Here is a 13,851-nt window from a genome sequence, read left to right on the forward strand (position 1 = left end):
AACGGTCCTTCCAACTAAACTATTCTAGCAGCTACTATTTTTCTGCATGTATATGTGTGCAAAAATTATATATCTTGTGTGAAAATTGTTTTCTCTAAATCTTATTAAATGAAATGACATAGACTACCAACATTTGTGATTTAAGCTTGGGGGTTTATCAAATTTCACCGTTTCTAAAACCATTAATAAAAAAAATTTAGACTTAGGCTTAGTTTGAGGGAAGTTGGAATTAGAAGTCTTAAATAGACAGAGACTATGCTCCAATTTTGTGGTTAATATAATATGAAAGGGAAATTGCGTTAAATAGTAAATAAAAGCATTAATAAGGACGAATTTTCCTAGCAGGCAGATGAGCGTGTTGACTCAGCTGAATTGGACCAAGTCACCACAAGAGACTTTGAAAAGGACTCTGACAATGAGAGCAACCTTGGGTCTCCTTGGCATGAACGACCTGACGCATTGGTCTATCGTCTATGGCTCTATGTGATTGGGAACTCAGCCCCTACTTCCATATATACCCTCATATCTTATATAAACTCCATGTATACCATTGTTTTAATAATTAATTTCCACCTTTTTTTTTTGTGATAAAGAAACAGATCAGTCCAAACTTGACCAGATGATGATGGGGGGCAGGCCAACAAAAGCCAAAAAAGTTGGGCCTGGGCCAAGTCCAGCGGATCTAAAATGCGTGTGAAAAGCATGGCAAATGCGTGTGAAAGGCGTGGTAAGAGAGCGAGTTCGACAACTATTTTATATTTTATTTTCATTAATCAACAACTATTGTATGAGATTCCAACTCATGATCTCACACTGAACCAAATAATTATTGATAACTTATTTTATATATATCAAACCAAATCACATAGAGATATTAGAAAATATCAAGTTACTTTCAAAATATATTTATTATCAGTTTATTGATTCCTTAATCACCAATAGGCCTTGACTTTTAGAGGAAAAAGGAAATTGACTTGTAGGCTTGTAGGTTAGTATTTCAAATCTCACATATTGTATTTTTCTTCAATTAATTAATTACCCAATATTGACATTGACTTAGTTTAGTTTCTTGGAAAAACAAGGGTACTTTTGTATCATAAAGTCCAATCTAACTTCCTATATACTTTCTCCAAGACCATAATAAGTTAATAACTCTCCTCTCCAATAAGCCAATATTCTCGATCTCCTCCCCTCTATTCCTCTCTAAATTCAGAACCCCCATTCAAGAAACTCAAGCTAGCTACCATGGACAGAGAACAAGATGAGTTGCAATTCCTAGGAATCTTTGGCATCTACAAAGAAGCTTACAAGATTGTATTTTCATGGAGGAAGATCTTTAGCCAAATCACCTTGACCTTGATCCTCCCTTTGTGCTTCATCTTCTTGGCTCACATAGAACTCTCCAACATCCTCATCTCCAAGATCATTCACAAACAAATAGAATTGGATGAAACAAAATCGGGTAGTCCAAGATACGAACGAATATCCGATGCCATATCCTCCGAATGGGCAACCTTCTGGCTTTTCAAGGCTGCATACTTCACCTTCTTGCTCATCTTTGGCCTCCTCTCCACCTCCGCCGTGGTCTACACCATCGCGTGCATATACACCGCCCGCGACGTTACCTTCAAGAAGGTCATGAGCGTTGTCCCAAAGGTTTGGAAGCGAGTCATGGTCACATTTTTGTGCACTTTCATAGCCTTCTTTGTTTACAACATAGTGGCCATGATAGTCTTTATCATTTGGGTGGTTCTCATGGGCTCTAGTGATGCTGGTGTCATACTTGGGTTCTTTCTACTCGTTTTGTACCTAGTTGGGTTCGTTTACATGACCATAGTTTGGCAACTCGCTAGTGTGGTCTCTGTTTTAGAACAAGCAAGAGGGATGCAAGCCATGACCAAGAGCAAGAAACTACTCAAAGGGAACATGTGGGTGGCTACCATCATATATATCAAGCTTAATGCTTTGGCTTTTGGTCTCCAATTTGGGTTTCAGCAACTGGTTGTGCGTGGGAGGTCATTTGGTATGTTGGATAGGGTCGCTTATGGGATTATATGTTTGCTCTTGCTTTTCAAGTTGATTTTGTTTGCACTTGTCATCCAGACAGTTTTGTATTTCGTTTGCAAATCATACCACCATGAAAACATTGACAAGTCTGCCCTATCAGATCACTTGGAGGTTTATCTTGGAGATTATGTTCCTTTGAAGTCTAAGGATGTGCAGCTTGAGCAAGTTTATGTTTGATCGATTGATGGTTGGTGTGATAATTTTATAATATTTTTTTTGTGTAATAATGCTCATCTTAATTAAGTGGGGATTAGAAATTGTAGTTTATGTATGCGTGCTGATCATAAACGAGTTTTTAAATTCCTAGTTGATGTTGAAGCTTTGACTTTTTCTTTTCTACACCATAATTTTTTGGGTGTTGTTGCGGCACCACATATTTATTGATATATATTGATGTATGCATATGCTATTTTGAGGTTCGGGTTCTCACCAGACATATTGATAATTGCAAGAAGCAACAATTATTCTAACTGCAACTGATGTTTGAATTTTCAACTTTCTTTTAGGCTGGAATTTTCAACTATTTTGTCATGTTTTTTTCAGGCATCATGCTATGTATTTCTTTGAAGTGGCAAATACCACATGGAATGGGCCGTATAAACATGTGGTTTGGGCTGTAGGCTTGTTTTGGCTGTTGGGCCTCTTTCAGTTCTGTATATGTGAAATTTTCACCCAACAATTTAATGAACACATCCAATTACATTATATTTGCTCATTTCGCCAACTATATTTAAAACACATGAAACTAAACATTAAAGTAATACTTTTATTTTTTTACAACTAAGAGAAACTAATTTGGGCTAAAATATTGAGTTGGGCTTTATTGTATATGACTACCCTTCTCCTCCAACTGTGGGCCTACTTGAAGCTAATATGCTGGGCTAAACTAGGCTAAGGGCTGTTGCTGGCTACTCTTTTATTTATAACACAATGGTCAAACACTCGGAAGCGATCAATTCCTCTTCTTGTTGTGAGTCAAAGCAAAACTAATATCGTTCGTTATGCTGAGTGCATCATGTGCAATGCCAAATAATCCACGCCTTGAAAACCCAGCACAATAAAGACCGTTTTGCCCCTTCCATTGATTCGGGAAATTTTGTTTCGGCATTCCATTGTCATTGAAGAGATGGCTGCCATCCTACACAGATGAGTAAATCACACACAATTGTAATTAGATTGTATTTCAGACAAATCTAATTTTACGTATTAACAAAAACATAGGACCTTATGAAGACTCTTATAGCATCAGTGACAGCTAGAGCTAGCACTTTTTCTCCAAAATATGTAGGATAAATCTTTTTGGTGCCGTTCTTATGTCTATGTCCGAAACAAAGTCGTTTTAGGGTACGTTGAAGGGTTAAGTATTTTGGGTTTTGGACTTGGTATTCAAATTCTATATATTGGAAAAATAAATATATTGAATCAAGTCTAAAACGACCTAATTTTTAGATAAGTACAATATCAACACCAATTAAAAGAGATCGGAAGTATCAGTTCGGCTCTTGTCCTTCCACTCTGAATCAGTTAGGTAAGCAAAAACATTCGATGTCATAATGCATACCTTAAGCCATTTTAGCACGGTACTTTTGTAGCCGGTAGCAAATACAATCGCATCATAGCAATTAGTGTAGCCATTCTCAAATGTTATTTTGCTTCCTTTTATGCTTGTGATGGATGGAACAACCTGGTGATCATAAAATCAATCGATCAAGGAATTGTGAGGAAAATATATATGAAGATCTCATAAATAATTTATATGTATATATATATATACCTTTATTTCTCCACTCTTGATATTTTGAATGCTCCCAACATCGATGATGGGGGCTTGGCCCTTATTTTCCTTGAGATAAAATGGTCCATGTTCTGGCCTTTGAATCCCATACTTGGTTAGATTTCCCATCTTCAATTTACCTAAGATCAAGACAATGTTGTCGACCCATTTAACTGGAAGGTATTTTAACATAACCATTCCTAGGAACACGATTTCCTTGGTGAGAACATGTACCTGCAATTCATAAACAAGTTATATATATAAACATTGTACTAATTAAGGGCAAGGTACAAACCTGTGGACTAAACTGAATTATACCTAATTGAATTAATTATAATATTTTACGTACCAAGGCACGTGCGGATTTAAAAAGTTTGCACAGTAAATACAGTCTAATATCTTCAATAGTCTCTAATACATGCAATTTAGTATAACCGTCTAGTCCAGTATAATCCATGTCAACATATATAAGAGAATTCCATATGGACTTAGTGAAAGAGAAAGAGAAAGAGAAAGAGAAGTTTTACCGGGCCACGAACAACAATGGAAGTATTAGCACCCCAGTTTGACAAATCATGAGCAATTTCCATACCAGAATTCCCAGAACCAACCACCAACACATCTTTGCCACCATATTTCTTTCCATTTCCATACTCACTCGAATGCATAAACTCACCCTTAAACCCATCCAACCCTGGCACTTGAGGAATATAACCTTCACTATTTTCACCACTTGCAACCACAAGAAACTTCCCAAGATACGTTTCTTGTACACCCAAAAGTATGTTCTTCACAATCACACACCATTTCTCCATTTCCACGTCATAAAAAGCAGACTCCACAGTTCTGTGATACTTAGGGCTTATCTTGAAATGAGACACATATGTATCCAAGTATTGAACAAACTCATTCTTGGGGACATATTTGGGCGTATTTGGAGGGAAGGACATATGGGGAAGTTCACAAAATTGCTTTGCTAAGTGAAGCTTCAAACGGTCATATGACCTTTTCTTCCAAAGAGAAGCATAGCAATCTTCTCTTTCGAGTACTACATTTGAGATGTTAAGGCGATTTAGACATGCCGAGGTTGCTATGCCTGCAGGGCCAGCACCCACTATGACTACCTCTACTTCCTCCATTTCTAGATGGTGGAGATGATGAAAAATGTTTGATTTTGGTTAAAGGGTTTGTGTTTACAGACGCAAAAGAGAATTTGATTTGATATGAAGTTTGATTGTTTACTGGCATGTTTATATATTATGGTCTTGGTAAGATTTGGATTCTCTACATAAAAAAAGAAAAATAAAAAAAAGCAAAGTATCCATTGCGGTTTGGTTTCCATTTATAAACACAAAAGAAATCTGCACCAAGACATGTATGAAGCAAGACAATTATCATTTGAAAACCTGCCCGGAAGATTTCCTAATTATATATAACTGGCCAGGAGTCATGGATCTTATCGCATACGTGTGATATTTGGCGGATTTCCCTTTCCTCTTTAGCAAATAAATCATCAAATGGTGGATTTCCCTTCATTTAGATCAATTGATTTTTTTTCTTTTTCTGATCATTCTGATAAAGTGATCTAAAAAGTATGAATTTGAATTTTGACAACATACATTGGTTCGAAAATTATAATAAATAATATTAGATACATGTATCTAAAATCATGACTAGACGGAATGTAATATAAAATAACAATTTACAATGAACTATTGAAATCCGTATTGTATTGTGAGACCCCGAAATTTCTTTTCGCATTTTATTCTTGAGTTATTCAGAGATTGCTTTTATTTTCTTTGTGAAGTATTGATATTTTTGTGTAAATCCTAGTGATTAAAATTTGGTTTTGAGTCCATAATAAATTAATATTCGTCGCTACAAGTACGTAGCATTTTTCGGGACATTTTTGGATGTTCGAATGTATTTTTAGCGAGTGTTTGAAGTTGGAAAAGTGTGAGAAGATAAAAGTGGATGAGGTGGCATGATCACAACCATTGATCACTTTTGATCAAATGGCTGAGAAGATGCCAGCCATCAAGGACAGATGGCTGGGTGCATGCGTGAGAGAAGATTACAAAAGAAAGGAGAAGAAGGGAGAAAGAACTGGAGTTCGGTGGAAGTTGGTGGAAGCCCCCACCGAGTGTTCGGCAGAGCCACCAGGAGCTCGGCTCTTTTAGCAAGAACTCGGTAGTCTACTCTATATATACCCTCCCCCCATTTGTTTGTTTTTGACTTAATAATTAAGGCACTGTCATGCCTTAATTATTTTGTACATGTTGGCAGTGTTTAGGATCTAGAGATGGATTTTGTGAAGGTGCTAGCTTATGGAGATAGAATAGTGATTTTGGGATATACATGCATTGATGAGGGCTATCCATATTTTTAGATTGATTTGTAATCTATTTTTGTTAATTAACTTGATTACTCTTGAGTTTGAATGTTGGATTAATTTATATGAACGGAAGAATTGAAGTTGGATTACTTTAGAAGCTTACTAAATGTTGTGTGGATGCATGCCAATCAATTTTTATCCATATCGATCAGAAGCTTACTTTGGATTACATATCAGATTATGTACAAAAGCAATAATAAGGAATGAAGTTTCAATATCATTTAAAAAACAAAAAACCGATATCTAAATCATACTTTTATATCAGATTTTAAGTACAAAAACGATATGTTATATATCTTTTTATATCATATTTTAAGTACAAAAATGATATGTTATATATCTTTATATATCAGATTTTCATTACAAAAACGATATGTACGTTATATATTTTTATATAAGATTTTCATTATCAAAACGATATTGAATACATTGTTTAGATCAGTTTGAAAAAAAATAATGATATAATAAGTATCTTACATATCAGAATTCAGTTTTTAAGATATCAGAATTAATGTTAAAATATGATATCGTTAGTTGTATATGATATCAGATTATCAAACAAATAAGATATCTAATATATTATAGACATCGATGGAAAAATCGATATCTAATATGGAAGAATAGATATATATCACCACTCAATATATCGGTCGGAAACCTAAATAGATATCGGTTTTTCATTGATATCTATTAACGCTTTTCTTGTAGTGTGCACCATGCACCAAAGACACTACAAGAAATGTGAACAAAGCACACCCCTCATTGCTAGCACAAAATGAGGTGGCAATTGGGAACTTTGGTCCCCATTGCCCAATTGCCACCAATTTTTATTAAAATCAAGGCACTTCAGTCTTTATTACCCAATTGTCACATCATTCTATGCCACCAATAAAGGTGAGCTTTGCTCACATTTCTTGTAGTGAGAGTAGAAGCAACGGCCCAAGAGCGCTGCCGAGACCTGCATATCTCAATCAGATAAGAAGGGATAACTTGGTCAATTAGATACTTTAGATAGTGTAGTAGGGGCATACCTATAAAGACCACTTTAACCAGCGACTTGTTATTCGGGTAGAAGCATCCGGCCAACACCCCTAATAAAATTCTCACATAGACATTAATTAATTATATGTACTTTTGGACAATAATCTTTTGTAAGGTATATATGCTACTAAGTAATAGTATGGTTGTAATTTGGCTTATATTTTTGGTGCTTAATTTTACCTGTTATAATTTGGGTACCTATATGTGTAGGATTTAAACTTTTCAATGAGGCCGCACATCAAGTTCTGTTTGTTAATTAATTTAGACTATTTAGTGTTAAAGTTCAGCCTTGACTTGCTTGCTCTGCTTCATGGATTACGGTGTGGGGAAGAGGCTAGCTTGCTTCCATGATATTGGAATAATACTGAATGGAAGGAAGCATCCTATAATTAATATTGTTCGATCTGTAATGGATGCATGTATGCTACTCTAGAATTATTGAAGCCCAAATAATTAAATAAACATGAAGGAAAACCGATCAAATTTGGTTTCCTATGGTTAATCGATCATTAGCAAGGGCATCCACATACGTCATTTGGATGCATGGTATGTATATATCTCAGGACTTTTTGTAAGTCAAGTAGCTAGTCAACTGTAGGGGTAGGCACGGGATGGGGGTGGGGGGGACGGGACTTACCTCATCCCGTCCCATCTCATGATTTGAGTTCGGGATCGGTACGGGACGAGATGGAGATTTTGGGATTATGGTACCATCTCGTCCCGTACCAAATTGGTTCGGTACGGATTCGGTACCATCCCAATTCCAGACAAAAAAATAATAATAATTCAATAATTCAATTATTCAATTTTTATTCAAGATTCATATTCAAAATAACAAATCTAACCCATAAATATCTAACCTAGAATGCTCAATCAACAAATCCAAAAATTCAGAAACCAGTATAAACCAAATGCTCAATCACAAACTCAATTACTTACCACAACCTGTCGAGAGACGCTGGTGCAGACGTGTAGTGGTGCGATACGAGGGGGAGAGAGGCTGCCAGGCTGGTGCGAATGTGCTGGCTGCTGGCGCAGTGGTGCAATGTGAAGGGGAGAGAGGTTGGTGCGACGACGATAGAAGCTGGTGCGATGGCCAGAGAAGCTGGTGCGATGGCGACGTGAAGTGGTGCGATGCGAGAGGGAGAGAGGCTGGTACGATGCCCAGAGAAGCTGGTGTGACGGCGACGACGAGAGACGACGACGACGACGGCGATGGTGAGATACGGTGATGGCGAGAGACGGCGACAACAAGAGACATCAACGGCTTCTGGGGTCTGCGACTGTCAATCCCTTGCGAGTTGCGATGCGAAGTTGGGATGCGAGGGAGAGTGGCCGCTGGGAGAGCCGAGAGGGTTGGGTTAGGTCAGTTGGTTTGGAGTTTGGGAATTGGGAGTCTGAATTGATTCAATTGAAATTTAGAAATTGGGAAATTGGGAATTTGGGATTACTGAATTAGTGGATAGGCATTTAGGCCATTTGGGAGTCATGGGCCTCACGGGTGTGGGTTGGGTTTTTGGGTGAAAGTTAAAAAATTAATTGGGCTTAGTGATATTTGGGCCTATTAAATGAAATAAATAAATTTTTAATTAAATTTTAATTAATCAGTATGGGATGGGACCATTTCAGTATTGAACCTTCAGGACCGATCTCATCCCGTTTGAGATCAGTACGGTACAGGATCGGTACGAGGTTGAACAAAAAAAAATGGGACCAAACGATACGGAATGACACAGAACGGTATAGTTTCGGTATTTTCAGTCTTAATGCCCACCCCTAGTCAACTGCATTATCTTTTTATTTAATTTTTAGTTTTTGTGTAGCTTATACTAGCTAGGAAGATTCAAAGAAACATTGACTAATTTAACTCACTTGTAGACTACTACCAGACGTCATGTATGATGGCTACTATATACAGAATTTCCACACAAATTACAAATTTAAGAAAAGTACCCCACGTCCCCGTTTGTAATTTTCCCTTTACTTTTCTTCGAGGGATATTTGATATTTATAAGATAGTGTTGAAGGGATCATTCATGTTCTTTAATTATTATTATTATTATTTATTAATCAATTGTTGTTAATGAAATTTAAAATCATCAAGACATCTTCCAACAAAGAGAAAATTTGATCTTCCTTGACTTGCTGACCTAATCGAGTGTTGTCTTTAATTTAGACAAGGTTATTGTTTAAATTTTTACCCTTGATCTCCAATGTTAATTACTTGCCCAAAAAAAATATCCATTACATTCTTAATTATGTTTGTCCTACGCTATGGAACAACGTGGCCTTTACTCTTTAATTCCATGGCTTGTAATTATTGTATGTGAACAAAATTAAACAAACAAACAGAGATCGATAATGAAACACAGCTCATTACAAATCATAATAGTGATTGTTTGAACATACATGTACGTGGACCGTTATAATCAACTCAAGTACTGCATTGATTCCTCAAGTCAAGCAGCCGAGTAGCGTGCATTAATACTTTTTCACTTAATTTGTATTTTCTATATCTAGAAACAGTCCTAATTAAATTCACTCTCTATCATATATGAGCAGCTAGCGCGAAGCTTCAGATATAACTTGTTTATAAGCAAGAAGATGAGAATGAGATATATAGTAGAGAGAAAGTAAGAAGATTGATCGAAGATGAGAATGACAAAAAGAATGCACCTTGATGAACATATGACAATGTTGGAATGTTTAAACTTGAGCTAGCAGCAACTAGCCGTTGGAGTCTATACTTGGTGGTACAGTTCTAGCCGTTAGTGGCTTCTAGCCGTTGTGGCTATTCTGCTTTTGGCTAGTGATTGTCCTTGTTGTAATCTCAGCCTATATTTGTAATGTTGAGTGGTCTTTGCCCTTTTACGACCTTAATAAGAAAGCTGAGTTCTAAGAGTGGATGTAGGCTTGAACTAATATCAAGCTGAACCACTATAAATTATCCTTTCCTCTCTCTTTTATTCTGTTACTTCTACATGGTATCAGAGCAACTAAGATCCTTAAGGATTTCTTGATGTCATCTCTGATCAAGTTCAAATGGAAGAAATTCTCGAGCAACAACCCAGACTACAACAAATTGTCACAGCTTCATCTTCTTCAATGACTTTTGAACCAGAGCCCAACCCCAATTTGCGTCTCTGCTCTGTTCTATTAAATGGGCTTAACTACATCCCATGGTCAAGAGCTATAACCTTAGCCCTTGGAGGAAGGTCCAAGCTCGGCTTCATAAATGGAAAGATAGCTGCTCCAGAGATTGATGATCCCAAATTTGAGGAATGGCTCTGCAAGGATCAGCTAGTTATGTCATGGATTCTCAACTCTATGGAACCACAGATAGCAGAAATTTTTAGTTACTCTGATTCTGCTCATGACTTGTGGGAATCTGTGAAGGAGATGTATGGCCATCAAAACAATGCTGCTCGAATTTTCCAGCTAAAGAGAGAAATTGCTTGTCTCTCTCAAGATGGAAAGTCATTCATTGATCATCTTGGAAGAATGAAGAACATGTGGAATGAGCTTGCTATTTATCGACCACATACCACAGACCCCAAGATCCTTTTAAAACGAACTGAAGAAGACAAGATCTTCCAGCTTCTGGCCAGTCTGAATCCTGAATATGAAGACCTTCGCAGACACATTCTAATGAGTTATGAGCTTCCCTCTTTTTCCAGCGTCTGCACCACCATTCAGCGTGAAGAAGTTAGGAAGAAAATCATGAGTTCTCAGGGAAGGTCGATATCTGAGGCTGCTGAATCTAAAGCTTTTACAACTGAGAAAGCCAAAGCCTTTGCAACTGAGAATCGAAGGCCAGAGAACAAGAACTTTAAAGGTAAAAGAAGTCAAGTAACCTGTGATCACTGTGGTCAGGCCAGACACACTAAAGATAAGTGTTAGATCCTGCATCCACACTTGAAACCAAACTTTGGGAAAAGTAGAGCCCTTCCTAACTTACTGGCTAATCAAATCACTGGAGAAACCATCTCAGTGAAGGAAACCAATGATACTTCTTCAGCTTTGCTTAGCCAGCTTGCTAAATTGCTTCAACAATTTGGGAAGACTGATCATGGTACATCCAACTTTTCAACCTCCTCTCTGGAATCAGGTACATTTCATGCTCTTTCTTCTCTCTCACATAATGTGAAATCTGATATTTGGATTGTGGATTCTGGGGCTACAGACCACATGACAAACAATAGAGGTTGTCTAAAAAATTTTCATGCTAGGAATCAATCTGTTTCTGTTGCTAATGGACATTCAGTTCCTATTCTTGGTCAAGGAAACATCAACCTTCTCGTTTCAAATACAATTGTTGAAGCCCTCTATGTTCCATCTTTTCCCTTTTAGTTATTATCAGTTGGAAAGCTAACAAATGAGTTGAATTGTGAAGCATTCTTTACCTCACAATCGGTGATTTTTCAGGATCGAGTCACCAAGAAGAAGATTGGTGAAGGTACCTATACTAATGGCTTGTATCTGCTGAATCAATCATCAAGGAATTCAAGTGTTTTTCAAGCCAATTCTCAACAAATTGACAATCTCTAGCACCAACGACTGGGGCACCCATCTGCTAATGTTCTAAAGATTTTGTTTCCTCTACAAAAAAGTAGCACAACTAATTGTGAGGTCTGCCATTACTCCAAGCAGACACGTTTTTCTTTTGTACCATCTTCTTCTACTTCAAAGAAACCCTTTGATTTAATTCATGCTGATGTATGGGGACCAGCTCCAATTAATTCTATTGATGGCTTCAAGTACTTTGTGATCTTTATAGATGACTTCTCACGTGCAACATGGCTCTACTTATTAAAATCAAAGAGTGAAACCTTCTCTTGCTTCAAAGATTTCCATCATATGACTATTACTCAATTTGATTCTCACATCAAAGTTTTCAGGTCTGATAATGGTACTAAATTTGTATCCCATTTCTTCTATGAGTATCTGGCTGAACATGGTATAATGAGAGAAACTAGTTGTGTTGGCTCACCCCAACAAAATGGGGTAGTTGAAAGAAAGAACAGGGATCTTCTTGAGAAGATCGACAAGATCAATTATAATCCAAATGAATGTCCCCAAACAGTTTTGGTCATATGGGGTGCTCACTGCAACCTATCTTATTAATAGACTTCCAACTCGCATTCTGGGGTCTAAATCTCCTCTTGAGATCTTAAAGAAATGCAAACCGAATCTATCTCATCTGAGAATCTTTGGTTGTCAATGCTTTGTTCATATTCAAGCCAACCAAAGAGATAAACTTGAATCTCGATCTACAAAATGTGTCTTTCTTGGTTATTCTGCTACTAAAAAGGGATATAAGTGCTATGATTCAACTAATGAGAAACTTATTATCTCTCGAGATGTAATCTTTGATGAATGCAAATCCTTCTTTGAGAAATCAAAGGAGACTGAATCTCAGGGGGAGCAATTTCTGAGTCAAATCCCTTTACCAATCATTGATCAAAGTTCTCTACCTATTCATCTTAGTTCTGAAGAGGAAGGACTTATGATTTCTAACTCAGACAACTTGCAATAAGAAATATATTCGATCTCCTGGTACTATGTCCAAAAATGGACCTCATAGTGCTATGTCCAACGATGGACCTACTAATGATGGAACTAGAAAGTCAGGAAGAATTCGACAACAATCAACCAGACTCAAGGATTTTGTTACATATCAAGTTACCAGGTACCCCATCTCTAAGTATATTTCTTTGGATAAATTCTCAAACTCACATGCTGCCTTTGTTGGGTGCATTGACAACTCTACTGAACCATCAAACTTCCATGAAGTTAGTACACAACCAATTTGGAAGAAAGCAATGAAGGAAGAATTACAAGCTCTCAATGATAATCACACCTGGACTGTGGTCAAACTTCCAGAGGGAAAGAGGCCAGTGGGGTGTCGTTGGGTTTATAAGACTAAGTTTAACAGTGATGGCACTATTGAGAGACATAAGGCCAGACTTGTAGCTAAGGGATTTACGCAGACTTATGGGGTTGATTACAAGGAGACCTTTGCTCCAATTGCTAAAATGAATTCTGTGCGTGTACTCTTATCTATTTCTGTCAATCTTAGTTGGACATTGCACCAAATGGATGTTAAAAATGCTTTTTTGCAAGGAGATCTAGAAGAAGAAGTTTACATGTCAATTCCTCCAGGTCATCCTCAAGAGAATCACAAGGGAATGGTTTGCAAACTTCACAAAGCCCTTTATGGTCTCAAGCAGTCCCCAAGAGCTTGGTATGCTAAGCTTAGCTCTGTCCTTCAAAGTGCAGGGTATCTTCGAAGCCATGCTGACTCCTCTCTATTTGTTAAAAAAAGGAAATTAAGAACTCTGGCTGTTCTGATCTATGTTGATGATATTATCATCACTGGAGATGATAGTGTTGAAATAACTAGGCTGAAAGCTTTTCTCTCTAAAAAACTTTCCATCAAAGATTTGGGCCCCCTAAAGTTCTTCTTGGGAATTGAAGTTGCTTCCTCTAGCAAAGGATTATTCCTCAACCAAAGGAAATACGTCTTGGATCTTCTCAAAGAAACAAACATGCTTGAAACTAAACCTATTAGCAA

At 37.1% G+C, this 13,851-nt stretch overlaps 2 protein-coding genes across 2 annotated transcripts; one reads left to right on the top strand and one right to left on the bottom strand.

The window, feature by feature from the left end:
* The first annotated feature begins 1,135 nt into the window (after positions 1-1,135).
* LOC147277904 (uncharacterized) lies at positions 1,136-2,494 on the top strand. Its single transcript, XM_086255449.1, has one exon. It carries the CDS (start codon positions 1,246-1,248, stop codon positions 2,242-2,244), a length of 999 nt encoding a protein of 332 aa, XP_086111575.1. The 5' UTR covers positions 1,136-1,245; the 3' UTR covers positions 2,245-2,494.
* Positions 1,194-4,980, bottom strand: LOC147277905 (putative indole-3-pyruvate monooxygenase YUCCA10). The gene is made up of 5 exons (XM_086255759.1): positions 4,369-4,980; positions 3,842-4,075; positions 3,629-3,751; positions 3,040-3,205; positions 1,194-1,228 (listed from the first exon to the last, which is right to left on the bottom strand). The coding sequence occupies exons 1-5, from the start codon at positions 4,978-4,980 to the stop codon at positions 1,194-1,196; spliced, it is 1,170 nt and encodes a 389-aa protein (XP_086111885.1).
* Between the last annotated feature and the right edge of the window lie 8,871 nt (positions 4,981-13,851).

This window comes from Dryas octopetala, chromosome 8 (genome assembly GCF_963921425.1).
Source record: "Dryas octopetala chromosome 8, drDryOcto1.1, whole genome shotgun sequence".
Classification (NCBI taxonomy): domain Eukaryota; kingdom Viridiplantae; phylum Streptophyta; class Magnoliopsida; order Rosales; family Rosaceae; genus Dryas; species Dryas octopetala.